This window comes from Pyrus communis, chromosome 3 (assembly GCF_041283825.1).
Source record: "Pyrus communis isolate YQ-2024b chromosome 3, ASM4128382v1, whole genome shotgun sequence".
NCBI lineage: Eukaryota > Viridiplantae > Streptophyta > Magnoliopsida > Rosales > Rosaceae > Pyrus > Pyrus communis.
The window spans coordinates 24,887,613-24,901,055 of record NC_142567.1 but is presented as its reverse complement, the minus strand read 5'-3'; the positions used below and the strand labels follow the sequence as shown (position 1 = coordinate 24,901,055).

The window sequence follows — 13,443 nt, the reverse complement described above, 5'->3', positions numbered from 1 at the left end:
GAGATTTTGTCAATCACCTATTTGATTAGGATTTGGATTTGCTTTCAATTAGAATTAGAATTCTAAGCTAAGTCTTATGCACTCTAAGTAGGAGCTTAAAGTTAGTTTATTTTGTGTGCCTCACCATTAGTTTAGAAAGTTTTCTCTGGTTGAGCTTTGGGTGGAGGTCACCGTTTAAGGTCTTGAGTATGGTAATTTATGGCTCATTCGCTTGGCAATTACAATTTGCGAAATCTTTTTTGTTTGTTATTGGATTCTCTACTCATTTCGTTTATGGTTGTAATTGTGGGATTTGGGTTGTGAGAGTTTTACCACTCTTTTGTAATTTCCGTTTGTTTAGTGAAATTCATGGTCGTGCTTTGCCCATGAACGTAGGCTTTAGCCGAACCACGTTAAATCTCATGTTCTTATTTTGAGATTGTTTACTTCTTTGTTTTCGCCTCCAACATTGATATTTGGTATTTTGTTGGAATTTGCTTCCATTTCCGCATAAAAGTATAATAGAAATAGATAATCTCGGAAGGCTCGAATAAAAAACATATGGTAAAAACATAAGTCTACACATAACTTGTACAGGGCTGTGGAGTCTTGCATTCTTATAAATTATAGTTTTGTAGGATGAAAACATGACTCGTCTGAGTAATACTGCATTTATCACATTTGTATCACATTTTTAATAGATATAGATCTCACCAATACAAGCAGGTTTTACCTTTATTAAAAAGGTGGTACGCAAATTGTGATAAGACTTTCCATAATAGTTTGAGTGAGTGTGAAAACTAAATATATGGATTAGACAACCTGAGTTTGATATTTATCTACTCTTACGCAAGTGTGAGTACAATATATTGATATCACGCTCATAAGTTTAATATATTGATATCACACTCAAATATTTCATCATATCGTAGGAGTATGATTCTTATGATGACAATATATTAGTATCGCACTCACTTTTTTTGGCCTACTGTAAAAAGCCTAAGATTATCATTTTTGTCAAACAATCCTTATCTGCAGCACATTTCGGTCATTGTACGTTAGGTTTGTGCTGAACATTACTTGACAAGAACTTGAAGATGCATTACATGCTAACACAAATATAAATCGTTCCAATTAGTTAGAAACATAAATAACCAATTTGACAAAAAAAATTATGATGCTCAGAATAGAATACTCCAAATCTTTTAATCGTTAGATTTTAACATTATATATATATATATATATATATATATAATATATTTTTTTTAATATTTAATAGTTAAAACTCAAAAGTATCGTATACTTCGAAGTACTTTACAAAAGAAATTCGTAATTCTATAATTTTAGTTAAATTTTCTTCGATTCGATTTAGGTCACAACAAAACTGACATTTTTGAATTATATTGAAATAAATTGTCAAAGTAGGAACTCGTGTTGGTGACTAATAACCGATGACATGCCGGGCACCAAGGCTTCATTAAACATAAGACAACGACATGCTGAACAATATAGTTCTCGTAAACTATTACACATGTTCTTAAAATATAATTATCCTCTAAAACAATGGAAAATTTCAAGCTCGGAATTGATTTTCTAATTGAATGCTCGTGGCGAGCAATGAAATGAAATTGAAAGAAGGTCAAAAGTTCAAAATATCTTGAACAACATGACTTAATTTTGAACAAATAACTTAGTTAGAGCAAAATGGCAAATTATTATTTTTGGAAAGTTGATATGACATTTCGTTTAAAATTTTAGTTTATAAGATAGAATGAAATAACTGTATAAGTTCATATAACACATTAAAAATTTTCTCATTTTATATTTAGTTGATTCTAACTTATTTTAAGACTTTTTCGTTGTCATAAGTGTCACATCCCGACCTCGGCGGGACCACTTCCCGGGCCCGCTCCACCACCGTAGCACGATATTGTCCTTTTTGAGCCCCATCACGTCATCATGGTTTTGTTTCTGGGAACTCACACGAGAACTTCCCAATGGGTCACCCATATGGTTTTGTTTCTGGGAACTCACACGAGAACTTCCCAATGGGTCACCCATCCTGAGAGTGCTCTCGCGCACTACTTGCTTAACTTCGGAGTTCCGATGGAACCCGAAGCCAGTGAGCTCCCAAAAGGCCTCGTGCTAGGTAGGGATGAAAATATACATATAAGAATCACTCTCCTGAGCGATGTGGGATGTCACAATAAGCAACTTTGCAATGAGTGCATAAATATTTCGTAATATTTTTTTAACAGTTTATTACATAAATATTCTTCAAAGTTTATCGAATTTTCACAAAACATTTTCACATTTGAGACATTACAATAACACTCACTTAGTCTTGTTGCTAGCTTGATGCTGTAACGAAAGAGCATGCAACGTTTACTCCGACCACCCCTAAGATTCGACTTTGATGTAGTTTTCCTCATCCAATTTCCTTTTTTTTTGGCAAGCTAATTAAAATATTAAAAAAATAAATAAAAATAAACCAAAATCAAACTAGATCGAACTAAAATAAATTGAACCAAATTAATTTGATTTATCGTTTAAAATTTGAGAAAATCAAATCAAACCGAATATCTAATTTCAGTTATTTTCCGGCTTGGCAAAAAATCGAACAGAAATTAATTGAATCCACTTTGAATATTAATTCAAATAGAATTCTCATGGGTACAATTATTTTTCTTCAAGCTCTTCCTCCATATCCTCTTTGCATATTGGATCATCACTTTGGCCTCCATTTCCCATCCTTAATCATACTAATGTATCCAAACGGAAACCATATTTTTACAAGTCGATTCATTGTACGCCAAATGCTAATGGAATTATTTTTTGAACAGGTTAATTACATAAATATTCCTTGAAGTTTATCAAGTTTTCACAATACGCCATCACGTTTGAAACATTACAGTAACACTCACATGGGCTTAGTCTTCTTGTTGCTAGCTTGATGCTGTGATAAACTAGCAGCCAACATTTCCTCCGATTCCCCCCTAAGATTCGACTTTGGTGTTGTTTTCCTCATCCAATTTCCAGTTTTTTTTTTTTTTTTTTTTTTTTTAACCTAGTGTGACATCCCGTCCCGGAAATATCGAAACGTACGTGTGAAATTACAATTTTACCCCTAGTGCGTTTCTCGTCACGTTCTTGGTTGTTTTGTGTGTTGTGGCATGTGTTGGGCCACACACACACACGTGCACATTCACTGTCTCTCTCTACCCTTTCTCTGTCTCTGTCTCTCATCTCTCTCCCTTCCCGTTCACCTTAAAACGTACGGACAAACCCCAAAACCCCTCAAACCTTAACAGATCGAGGGAACCAAGTACACCATCAAGTTCGTGAGGCTGAGAGGAGTCCAGTGGTACCATTTTCAGGTAAGGACTTCGACGTTTTCACGTCGATTTTACAAGCTCCGTTTTAGTCACTGTTCATGCAAGATTAATCTAGTTAGTTTTTGGACTTTTGAAGCTTGTAGATGTGTTGGTGAGGTCCCAAGGAGCTTGGGAGTGTATCGTTGGACGGAATTGGACGTCGGAACCACGAACTGTAAGTTTGGCCGAATTTTCATATTTTTGGAAAGTTTGATCCCATTATTTTTAGTCCCTAAAACTTGTCCAACGTGGTAGATTATGTTTAGGGCTTCATTTTGGTATAAATTACGTGAAAAATAGATGAAAAACGAAGGAGAATAGTGAGTTTAAAGTTTTCCCAGTTTTCCGGTGACCGGAGTCCGGCGAGGGTAGGCCGGAGAAGAAACAGGAATATTCCGTTAATTTTAACGGAATATTCCTAACGGCAGTAACGGTATCCGGTTAAGTTTAACGAAATATTCCGGAATTTTAACGGAATATTCCTAACGGCGTCAATTGACACCGTCAGTGTGCATGGCACGTGGCCGCGCGTGGGGGCGGGTAGGTCCATGCCTATTTTGGCGCGTGGGGGCGCGTGAGAGGTCCAAAAATTATTTTAAAAATATGGTTGTGATCCTGAGGTTGTGTAGAGCACGTTGGTATATTTAATTGTCCATTTTGAGCAATGTATGAGAAGTTGTTATGAGAAGTTGGTTATGTGCTTTAAAGTTAACGTTTTTATAGTTATTTCGCATATAGGTGACATGTACCCCGAGGACGAGCGTTCGCACTCGAGGCAGGGGGGCTACGACCCTTCCACATACCAGTGAGTGGGCTTTTGTTTTCCGTATATACCTATATACATTTATATTCCCAAAAATTGATTAAAAGGGTTATTTATGTTATGTCATGCACCACATTATTATTGTTTATGCATCATCACATGCATTAGTAGTGGCATACATTTATATATGCGTATTGGGTGCCGTGGACGCACAGGTAAGTGCCAGGTAAGAGGTATGCATGTTTACATTTCAGTAGTGGTTTGAGATGATTAGAGAGCTCATAACCTGCACCCCCGGTGTTAGTGCTCCCGCCCAGAGTAGGGCACAGTCCTTCACGTGATGTTCACCTCCCGCACCACACGCTCAGCTTGGATCCAAGTTAGGTGCACAGTCCTGTCGTACAGACCACATTAGGTGGTTCCGACTCGTAGGTGACCCGCGATTATTCACACAGCCTTCACGTGATCGTAGCACTAGAGCGTATATATATATGTTACACCCAGGCCTGTCGTACAGACCACTTTAGGTGGTTCCGACTCGTGGGCAGGTTCAGTTATTGAGTTGAGATTTGAGCTCTATATGCAGCCGTACAGGTCACGTTAGGTGACTCCGGCTGCCAGATGTTATATTATTGATATGATTCATACCTGAGCACATACATTTTATTATGAGGTTTCGACATGGCATATCTTGAGCATGATTGGCATACCCTTGAGCATGTTTGGCATATTTATACATACGTTTATATGTTTATTTTCTGGGAAGTATACAGGTTTTACGGCGAGGGGTTAGAATGTATTTTGCTAAATGGTTTTCAAAGAGCTTTGTTTTTGCCCACTCACGCTTTTGTTTTGCGCCCCTCCAGGTTCTAGTTGATCAGCAGTTTCGGTGGTTTTCCCAGAGGATTCTCCCGACTTTTCTGACAGATACTCACCAGCGTAGGGTCGCCTTTGGGTGTACTTATGTCGCAACTTTCTTTTGGACTGCTGTAGACCTGCTCTGAAATTGTCTTTCACTTGCGCTAGCACTTGTTTAGTACTTGTATGCTAGTTTTTAAATTATTCGTACTTTTATATTATTACTTTATTGGCTTCTGCACGTGCACATGGCTACGTCACCTTCGGGTGACGGCCAGCACGCTCCGATCACGGTCGGGGTGTGTCACTTAGGCAAGCCAATTAAAATATAAAGAATGAATAAAAAAAAATTAAAATCAAACTGGACCAAACCGAATTAATTCGGTCTATCATTTAAATTTTGAAAAAACCAAATCAAACCGAATAGTTAATTTCATTTTATTTTCAGATGTGACAAAAAACCAAACCGAAATGAACCAAATCCACTCCTACCCCTTTCACTTATAAAGAACTTGACCTCGAGTTCTCCTTGAATTGAATTTGATCATAAGTAGACAAGTTGCTTGATCACAAATAAATTCTTCAACTTAAGGAGTGCCGAGATGTTACAATCATGAAATCAAAATCATAAGTAAAATTGGAATATTCAACTTTATAATTTAATTATTTCTTGACTGACGACTATTGCACCCCAAACTTGCTTGTTCAGTTAATCTTGAAATTTAATTCCACATTGATCGGTTGTGGATTTTTCATATCATATTTTTCACTTAATTTATATCCATACCTTGAGTTTCATGGTGGATCACTTGTAAGTTTGTAACTCGTATCCCTTCTTGAATTAAAATAGAATTCTCATGGGTACAATTATTTCTTCAAGCTCTTCCACCATATCCTCTTTGCATATTGGATCATCACTTTGGCCTCCGTTTCCCATCATACACAAATGTATTCAAACAGAAACCATGCTTTTACAGGTCGTTTCATTGTACACCAAATTCTAATAGAATTATTTTGTTCTTTCTTTCGAGTGACATTGCCCTTTAAAAAAAAAGAAAACTAATGAAAATAGTTTGAAATTTTTGAGTTTTAATCAAAAGAACAAAAATGTGTTGTAAGTGAATAGTACCATAAGTGACTTTTTAGAGTAAAAATGTCATTTTCGTTAAAAGTGAACAATACCAGAAGTGTTTCGTTAAAACTCCCTTTAAAAAAGGACATTACATATACATATCACGAAAAATTCGATTTCAAAGGGGTCCTTGCAAACTAAATCTAATATCATATATATAAAGTATTTTTGCTTGGGATAGTGATATTCACACATCCAGTTTTATTTCTCACAGCCCCTTGTTAAATTTTTGGTCATTGATCTTCTTCAATTCATTGAATCTGACGCTTGAAAATTTAAAAAGTGTGTGAAAAGTAAAATGGGCATGTGAAATGTTCTCGTCACGGGGAACCGTGCTCAACCATACAATAATTCTTGGAATGGAATAAAACCAAAGTTGAATGCTTTATTACACATAGATAGTTGGAGTGTTCTGGGCTTGGAAGGAAGCAGCCGTGAAATCCCACAACTTAAGCACATGCTAATGCACCTGGACACTAAGTAATTAACAACAAAGATTCCTGCTTGATAGTACATTTATTAGTTATTAACACCGCAGTATTATTTTTTTCCATAATATTTTTATCCAGCATCAAGTTTGAGTCCTCCTCAGTCCTGCAGATTAAGCTGCAGAATTTGTAACACCGCAAAAGGTATTGACAGGAGAGACTGAGTTCCTGGCCTCACCCCTACTGTAAAACCTTATATACTCAAGACTGTCAAGTGGGTTATAGAGCAGTGGGTGCCTCTCGTCCACCAGTTCTTGTGGTACTTGTATTATTCCGTTGTTGAATGTAAACAACCCTAGTGAGTACCTCGTCTTGTCTCCACAATGCTTCACTCGATGATGACAAGCTTTTATTCTATCGTTGCTCCATACCTTATCGAACCAAGTCAAAATAACCAATTAGATCATTACTTCTAGTGTGTGTCCAATCTAATGCAAAGATCATGAACAAAAAGAATTTAGTCTATCATCCAAGAATACTCCTCATTATAATTATATGCTTACTGCTTTTTAAATATTGAACTTGTTGGATGGATGTATTTTGTGTATTTTTCTACTTCTATTTTTTGCATTTTATCATTTTTTTAATTATCCATACAAGTACAGTTTTTCTTTTGTAAGTGTAAATAGATACTTATTATAAGATATACAATAAATTTACATAAATGCGCCTAGACCTTGCCATTTGCCCGACTAGCGCCTAACGTTTTTTAGAATCTTCATAGAAGTATCCGCGGGCAAGGAGGAGGGAGTAACAGCCGACGGTAGTACTAGTGTAAGGTAATTGAAAACTAAGTAGTTGAAGGTATTTAATTATATGGGAATAGGACAAACCTGCAATCCATCACCGGCCAAGAACACGAACTGTGAAGGTACCGACTCAACGCTAATCCAAACACCATCCTTTGTTTTAACCTCCAAACCACCAACGTCGTGCTGAACGACGATGGTGGTGAAGTTCTTGTCTGTATGGCTCGCAAATCTCAAGGTTGTACGATCAGCTTCCTCTGGTTTGTTATACTTGAGGAATCTAAGAAGGTGGCTGTTGGCACTAGCAACAGACTCGTACTGCTTTTCTGCTCCATAGCTTTCGAATAGCATTTGTTCCACTTTGTGCTCCAACTCTGATAGTAATTGGGCAAATGAATCTGTAGTTTCACTGCGAAAAAACAAGAAAAAAAATGATACGTATGTATAATATATATATATATATAAGAAATTCAACATTTGGTTTATTCAGGTCACACTTTTAAGCGCTTTTATAAGCTAGAATCATTTTTAACTTTTTTGCGAGATGCAGCCACAAGCGCTCTGGCCTAAAAAAAATAAACGGTTTTTTTTTTTTTTTTTTTTTTTTTTTTGAGAATAAAAATGAAACGTTTCAACTAGCAGTCCTATAAACATATTGTTAGACACAGAACAGGATCCTATTTGGATCCTTTCCTCCTAATCCACCAAATCAGAAAATCCGCATCATTGAAATTTAATTCAACGGCTACAAACATGAGGTTACTTTAAAAGTTCTAATAACTTCAGCCGTTTGATCAAATTTCAATAGCACGGATTTCCTGATTTGATGGATTAGGCCGGAGATGATTATTTCACACTATCATAGTTTAGAAAGTTGACAATTTGGCTGTAGAGTAATATTTAAATCTAATAGAAATAGGAAAAGAAAACTAGAAATACTTACCAGAAATTGCTCTTTCCATCGGGCCACATGAGATTTTTGAACTTCTGAGTTTCTTCTGGAGATGTGACATTATCAATGGCGATACCTTCATAGAGTGGCATAAGGTGGTTCGGTCCAATATACCCACGATATGGTTCTTTACTAACGCTCTTCACTTTGTTTTCCAAAGGAACCTCAAACAAATCTTTGGCCTGGCCAAAGATATCGTTCAGAAGTTGTTCAGAAATTTGATCGTACTGCGCCACGAAGCCACCGTACTCTTCGAGTGCATACCGGACTTTTTGGGAGGTCGACAGCCAAGAACTTGAGCCAGACTTCAAGACATCGACGGAGAAATCGATGGTAGGAAGCTTTGGAAGTGTTAACGAGTCCATTAATTTAACTAGTACTGGGATGCTATGCAATATTTTTCTCTCTACTTGGTGAGGAAAGTGATGGTATCAAAGTGAGATGTTTCATGCTGCTTTTATAGTGGTTTTTCATGCATTAGAGTTCACTATAAAACTAATAAAAATTAAATGAAGTGAGTCAAGCATTTCGATATTCCGGTCACATTTTTTATTTTTTAACTTTATGTGGTTGCAAGACGGTATCATTTTGAAATTCTTGCTTAATCATTTTGAAATTCTCATATTTTATGTTGTAATATTTTTTTGGTCGGAAGATGTATAACACTGAAACACACAACAGTATGTCAGTTGACTTATGATGCACACAATTTTTATTGAGAAAATTAGAATTAGATCTCTCATTTTAGACTTTGTAGATTAAACATTTATGCTTTTTGAGTTTTTGATTAAGCTCTTGAAACATTTGATTAAGATACTCAGACTTGAACTACTTCAGATTAATTGAAATTAATTTACATCTAAATATCTGCTATATATTTTAAATAATTTCAACTATATTTAAGTCTAAAAATTTAAACTTTTCAAATCTAAATGTACACCCACGCCAAATAGTAACGTACCAACATTAAATGAAAACATACCAACGTCAAACAAAAACATACCCACCCCAAATTAAAACGTACCCAATTATAAACTATATTGAAATGAATATTTATCTTTTGGAATGTTTAAAAATATGTTTGATTCATACACAATGCTCTAGATGGTCTTGTTTTTTGGTAGATAAGTCTATGGAACAACTTTTAGTTGATCGGAGATAAATCCTTATTATTGTAGATAATGCTAAATAATAACGATAAATCATATAATTTTGAATTAACAAAAAGGCTATTGTCCGCTGATTAATGACTCTTTCTATAAATAAAAAAAATTAATTAAAGTAATTTAAACCTTTACATTGTTAACTACTCTTTCTATAAACAAAAATTAATTAATTAAAGTAATTCCTCATTATTAGGACAAAAGTAATAAAACTTACGTTTTGAAAATAAACGTACCAAAAATTCAAATGTACCAAGAAGCCAAATTGACCAAAAATTCAAATGTACCAAGTAACTAAATGTACCATTATAATCAAACGTACCAATATAACCAAACATACCTAACAACGATTTTTGTTACATTTTATTTAATTTACTAAAATAAATATTTTAATAAAAAATAAAATCTTAAATCATTATAATAAGAGATGCATAAAAATAGGAGGAAAAAAGGGAATGCTATCGTGAATAAACTTCTAATGAATAAAATTAAAGTACTAAAACGGTAGAAAAAATGTTTAATCAAATTTGCAAAAAGAATAAATATTTAGTCTATAACATTTAAAACCGAAATGTTTATATCAAAACGTCCTATCTTTACTTGATAAATAAGATTGTTAATTATGTGGTTGGTCAGTGACTTGTATCGTCCAGAAGCAAAACTCGGTTCGATCACCTACTTGATTTTCCAATTGGCGGTCAAAATCGACAGGCTAATCCTATCGCTCAGTTACTGGCTCTCTCTCTCTGCTTGCTTTCTTTGAATCTTCTTATTAATATATTTCTTTTTCCTCGTTAAACGTGATGCAAGCATTATCTTACTTTTCAGTTTTCGCTTTCAATTTTGAGTATAATTGTAATCTTATATATTCTTTAAAACATAAATTAATGTATGACATTATTTATGTTTTAGTTTTATCATACATACATTTTTTTTTTTTTTAACAATTTAGCTATTAATGATAATGTGACAAATATAGTGCTTACATTTTGCTAATGTGGATGTCAAGTTTGAGCCATGTGGATTACAAAATTAAAAAACGCATTAACTCTCTCTCTCATTCCCTCCCGTATTCTCTCTCCTTTTCTACCTTTCACATTAACTTTAGGGTGATTTTCAAAATAGGTCATGACGTTTCAATTTATCATTTTGCACCATAAATATTAAAATTGTTATCAATTTATTCTGAGGTAGTTGATTGTTTGATTCTTAATTAGATGACATGGTGAGTGTGAGACCCATATATAGACAACATCTAAGTAACAATGCATCATATTGACAAAACCTCCTTAATTTAACGAATGATTGGACTTTAAAAGAAAGAAATGTACAAATTGATGCAATTTCAAAACTTCAAAGTGTAAAATTATCATCACCCACTTTAAAAATCACCTCAAATCTAAAATCTAAAATGTAATAAGCCATATATTTATTTTACTTTATCAAATGTGTATGAAATTCATCCAAGCCTAGGTAGAAGAGCATGTGATATTAGACCAAAACACAAGAACAAGAAGAAGCACATGGAGCATGTGAAGATCCATACAAACTCTTTTTTTTTTTTTTTTTTTTTTTTTTTTTTTTTGTATTTTCAGTGCTTGTATTCTCTTTGGCAAAGTCACACGAGTGGTTGCTATTTCGAATTTAAGTTCTTGTTTTGTTTAGGTGAGGATTAATTTAAGGAAGTTTTAACGAAAAGTCCACGGTTCATTTTAACGAAAAATCATATTTTTATACTAAAAAATCAATCATGATACTATTCACTTTACCCTTTATTTTGTCTTTATTATTAAAACTCAAAGTTTTCAAGCCATTTTTATTAATTTTCCTTTAATTTAAACAAGGGTAGTACTTTCCACCTACACTTATATCTACTTCACACACAACTTTCAATTTTAAATTGTCGAATCGAATAATTGAAAAAGATTAATAATTAAAAATTAACAAAAATGTACGAGGTAAAAATGAATGTATAAATAATACTTTTCTTTAAACAATTATTACATGTAGGGCAGTGGCTTGAGGGATAGGTTGAGTGGTCAGCATTTGAAATTTTTATTTTTCAAGTATTCATCCATTTGTATAATAACATATAATTATCACTCAGTATTTTGAATACACTAAAAAATATCTCTTTCAACATTCGTGCTTGGAATATCAAGTTTGGCAACTCTGACCAAAAACTGCAAAACAAGTTCACCACATTTGATTTGACAAGAGATAGAGACGAAAATATCGACCAACACAAAAAGTACTTGGACTAACAAAATTCTCTTTCACTTTTCTTTTTGTTGGATTTTGTAAGATTTTACGAAACTAAAAGAGAATTTATTGTACTTTTCTTATTGTAACTTCCCTTTAACAATATATATATATATATATATATATATATTTTTTTTTTTAAATACAATATTAATTTTATTGAAAAAAAGCATTACAAAATACATATTCATAAAAAATATGCTTATAGTTGGTCCTTGCAACACTATCTAAAAAAATTCATTGAACCATAAAATTACGAGATAATGATAAGTAGGAAATACGTGTCTCACTAATAGAACATATGAAGTCAATGTTTAGAAGAGATAATGTAAGAGATCAAAACTCTCAATCTAAATTTTGGAGCAAGAAACACAACGCCCCACTCTTAATGAATCCCCGCATAATTCAAGAGCACCAATTTATGGTAGATTTAGCAAACTAAACAGCTCCGTTAAAGAAATTCAAGCACCAAATTGTAGAACCTGGAAATTAAGAAATAGACAAACTAACCAACCAAAATGGCCACTAGCTACATCCATCACGTCATTCCGGCTATACCCATAGCACCGTCCCGACCACACCCTAACCTTCGACTACACCGATACAACCCAGACCTCCAATCATGTCAGAAAATTGCCCCAAATTTTTGTAGTGTACATGACCCAAAACAAGGCGCTGTCATGACCACGAGTTTCATGGTGATTTCTACCCTTTTTATTTTTTTGGACAACATAGTGACTTTTACCCTATCCTAGTAAAAAAAAACAAACAAAAACCAAAAGATATTCCATGGCTTTTTTCATGTGACTAGAATACACACCTCAGTATGATAGGTGGTGTTCCTCACCAATAATCTATGGACACTTGTATTCTTATAGCATAACAATTTAATACATTTAAATTCGAGCTTTGAAAAACGCCCAGAGGCTCAGCATGACAAGTGGTTTTCCTCAGCCCTCCATTCTCAACCAAATTCGAGCTTTGAAAAACGCCCATAGGCTCAGTTTTCCGGAAAATGCATAAACTCTTCAACCTAAATCACTAAAAACAACAAAACCCAGAAGAAAAAAAAAAAAAAAGAAAGAAAAAGGAATTTTACTCTACATGCGCCAAAAACCCAAAAAAAAAAAAAAAAAGAGGAAAAAATGCTAATTAAAATCCAAGGGATAAAGGCGAGGAGGTAGAGAAGGACCAGATTTGAAGGGTTTATAGGGAGAAGAACATATAGAATGATCTGAAAAATGGCTTCTTTTTTTTTTTTTTTTTTTTTTAATATTACGAATTTATTTTCATAATTTTATATGTTTTATGGGTTTTGATTTTTTGATCTTCCTCACTGGATTTAGCTTTGAAATCTTTTGTTCGAGCTCGCTCGTGTGCAGCTCATAGTGTACAGAGGCCCAGAGGAGGGTGGGGGAAGGAGGAGATAGACGGCAAACCTAAAGGTCCGGCCAACCTCCGACCTCCGTTTATGATTTTGCCAATAACAATGGGGGGAGAAAAGTCAAGAGGAGATGGGGGCGTCTTAGGAGATTGGGACTAGAAAGCAAGTCTTGGGAACAGGGCAGGTCTTGTTTATTATGATTTTTTTTAATAAAATTTAAATATATTAAATTATTATGCTATAAGGGTACAAGTGTCTATAGGTTATTAGTGAAGAATAACACCGGTATCCTGAGGTGTGTTCCAATCATATGAAAAAATTTCTTAACATCAAGGACTT

At 34.2% G+C, this 13,443-nt stretch overlaps 1 protein-coding gene across 1 annotated transcript; it reads right to left on the bottom strand.

The window, feature by feature from the left end:
• Window positions 1–6,418: 6,418 nt before the first annotated feature.
• LOC137715436 (deoxypodophyllotoxin synthase) lies at window positions 6,419–8,800 on the bottom strand. The gene is made up of 3 exons (XM_068454769.2): window positions 8,287–8,800; window positions 7,428–7,752; window positions 6,419–6,965 (listed from the first exon to the last, which is right to left on the bottom strand). Exons 1-3 carry the CDS (start codon window positions 8,658–8,660, stop codon window positions 6,708–6,710), a joined length of 957 nt encoding a protein of 318 aa, XP_068310870.1. The 5' UTR covers window positions 8,661–8,800; the 3' UTR covers window positions 6,419–6,707.
• Window positions 8,801–13,443: the final 4,643 nt, after the last annotated feature.

Coding starts and splice junctions, on each gene's coding strand:
- LOC137715436 (XM_068454769.2), bottom strand. CDS start 8,660: ATGGACTCGTTAACACTTCCAAAGCTTCCTACCATCGATTTCTCCGTC. Junction 7,753..8,286: donor GATGGAAAGAGCAATTTCTG/GTAAGTATTTCT, acceptor GTTTTTTCGCAG/TGAAACTACAGATTCATTTG. Junction 6,966..7,427: donor TGGCCGGTGATGGATTGCAG/GTTTGTCCTATT, acceptor TGGTTCGATAAG/GTATGGAGCAACGATAGAAT.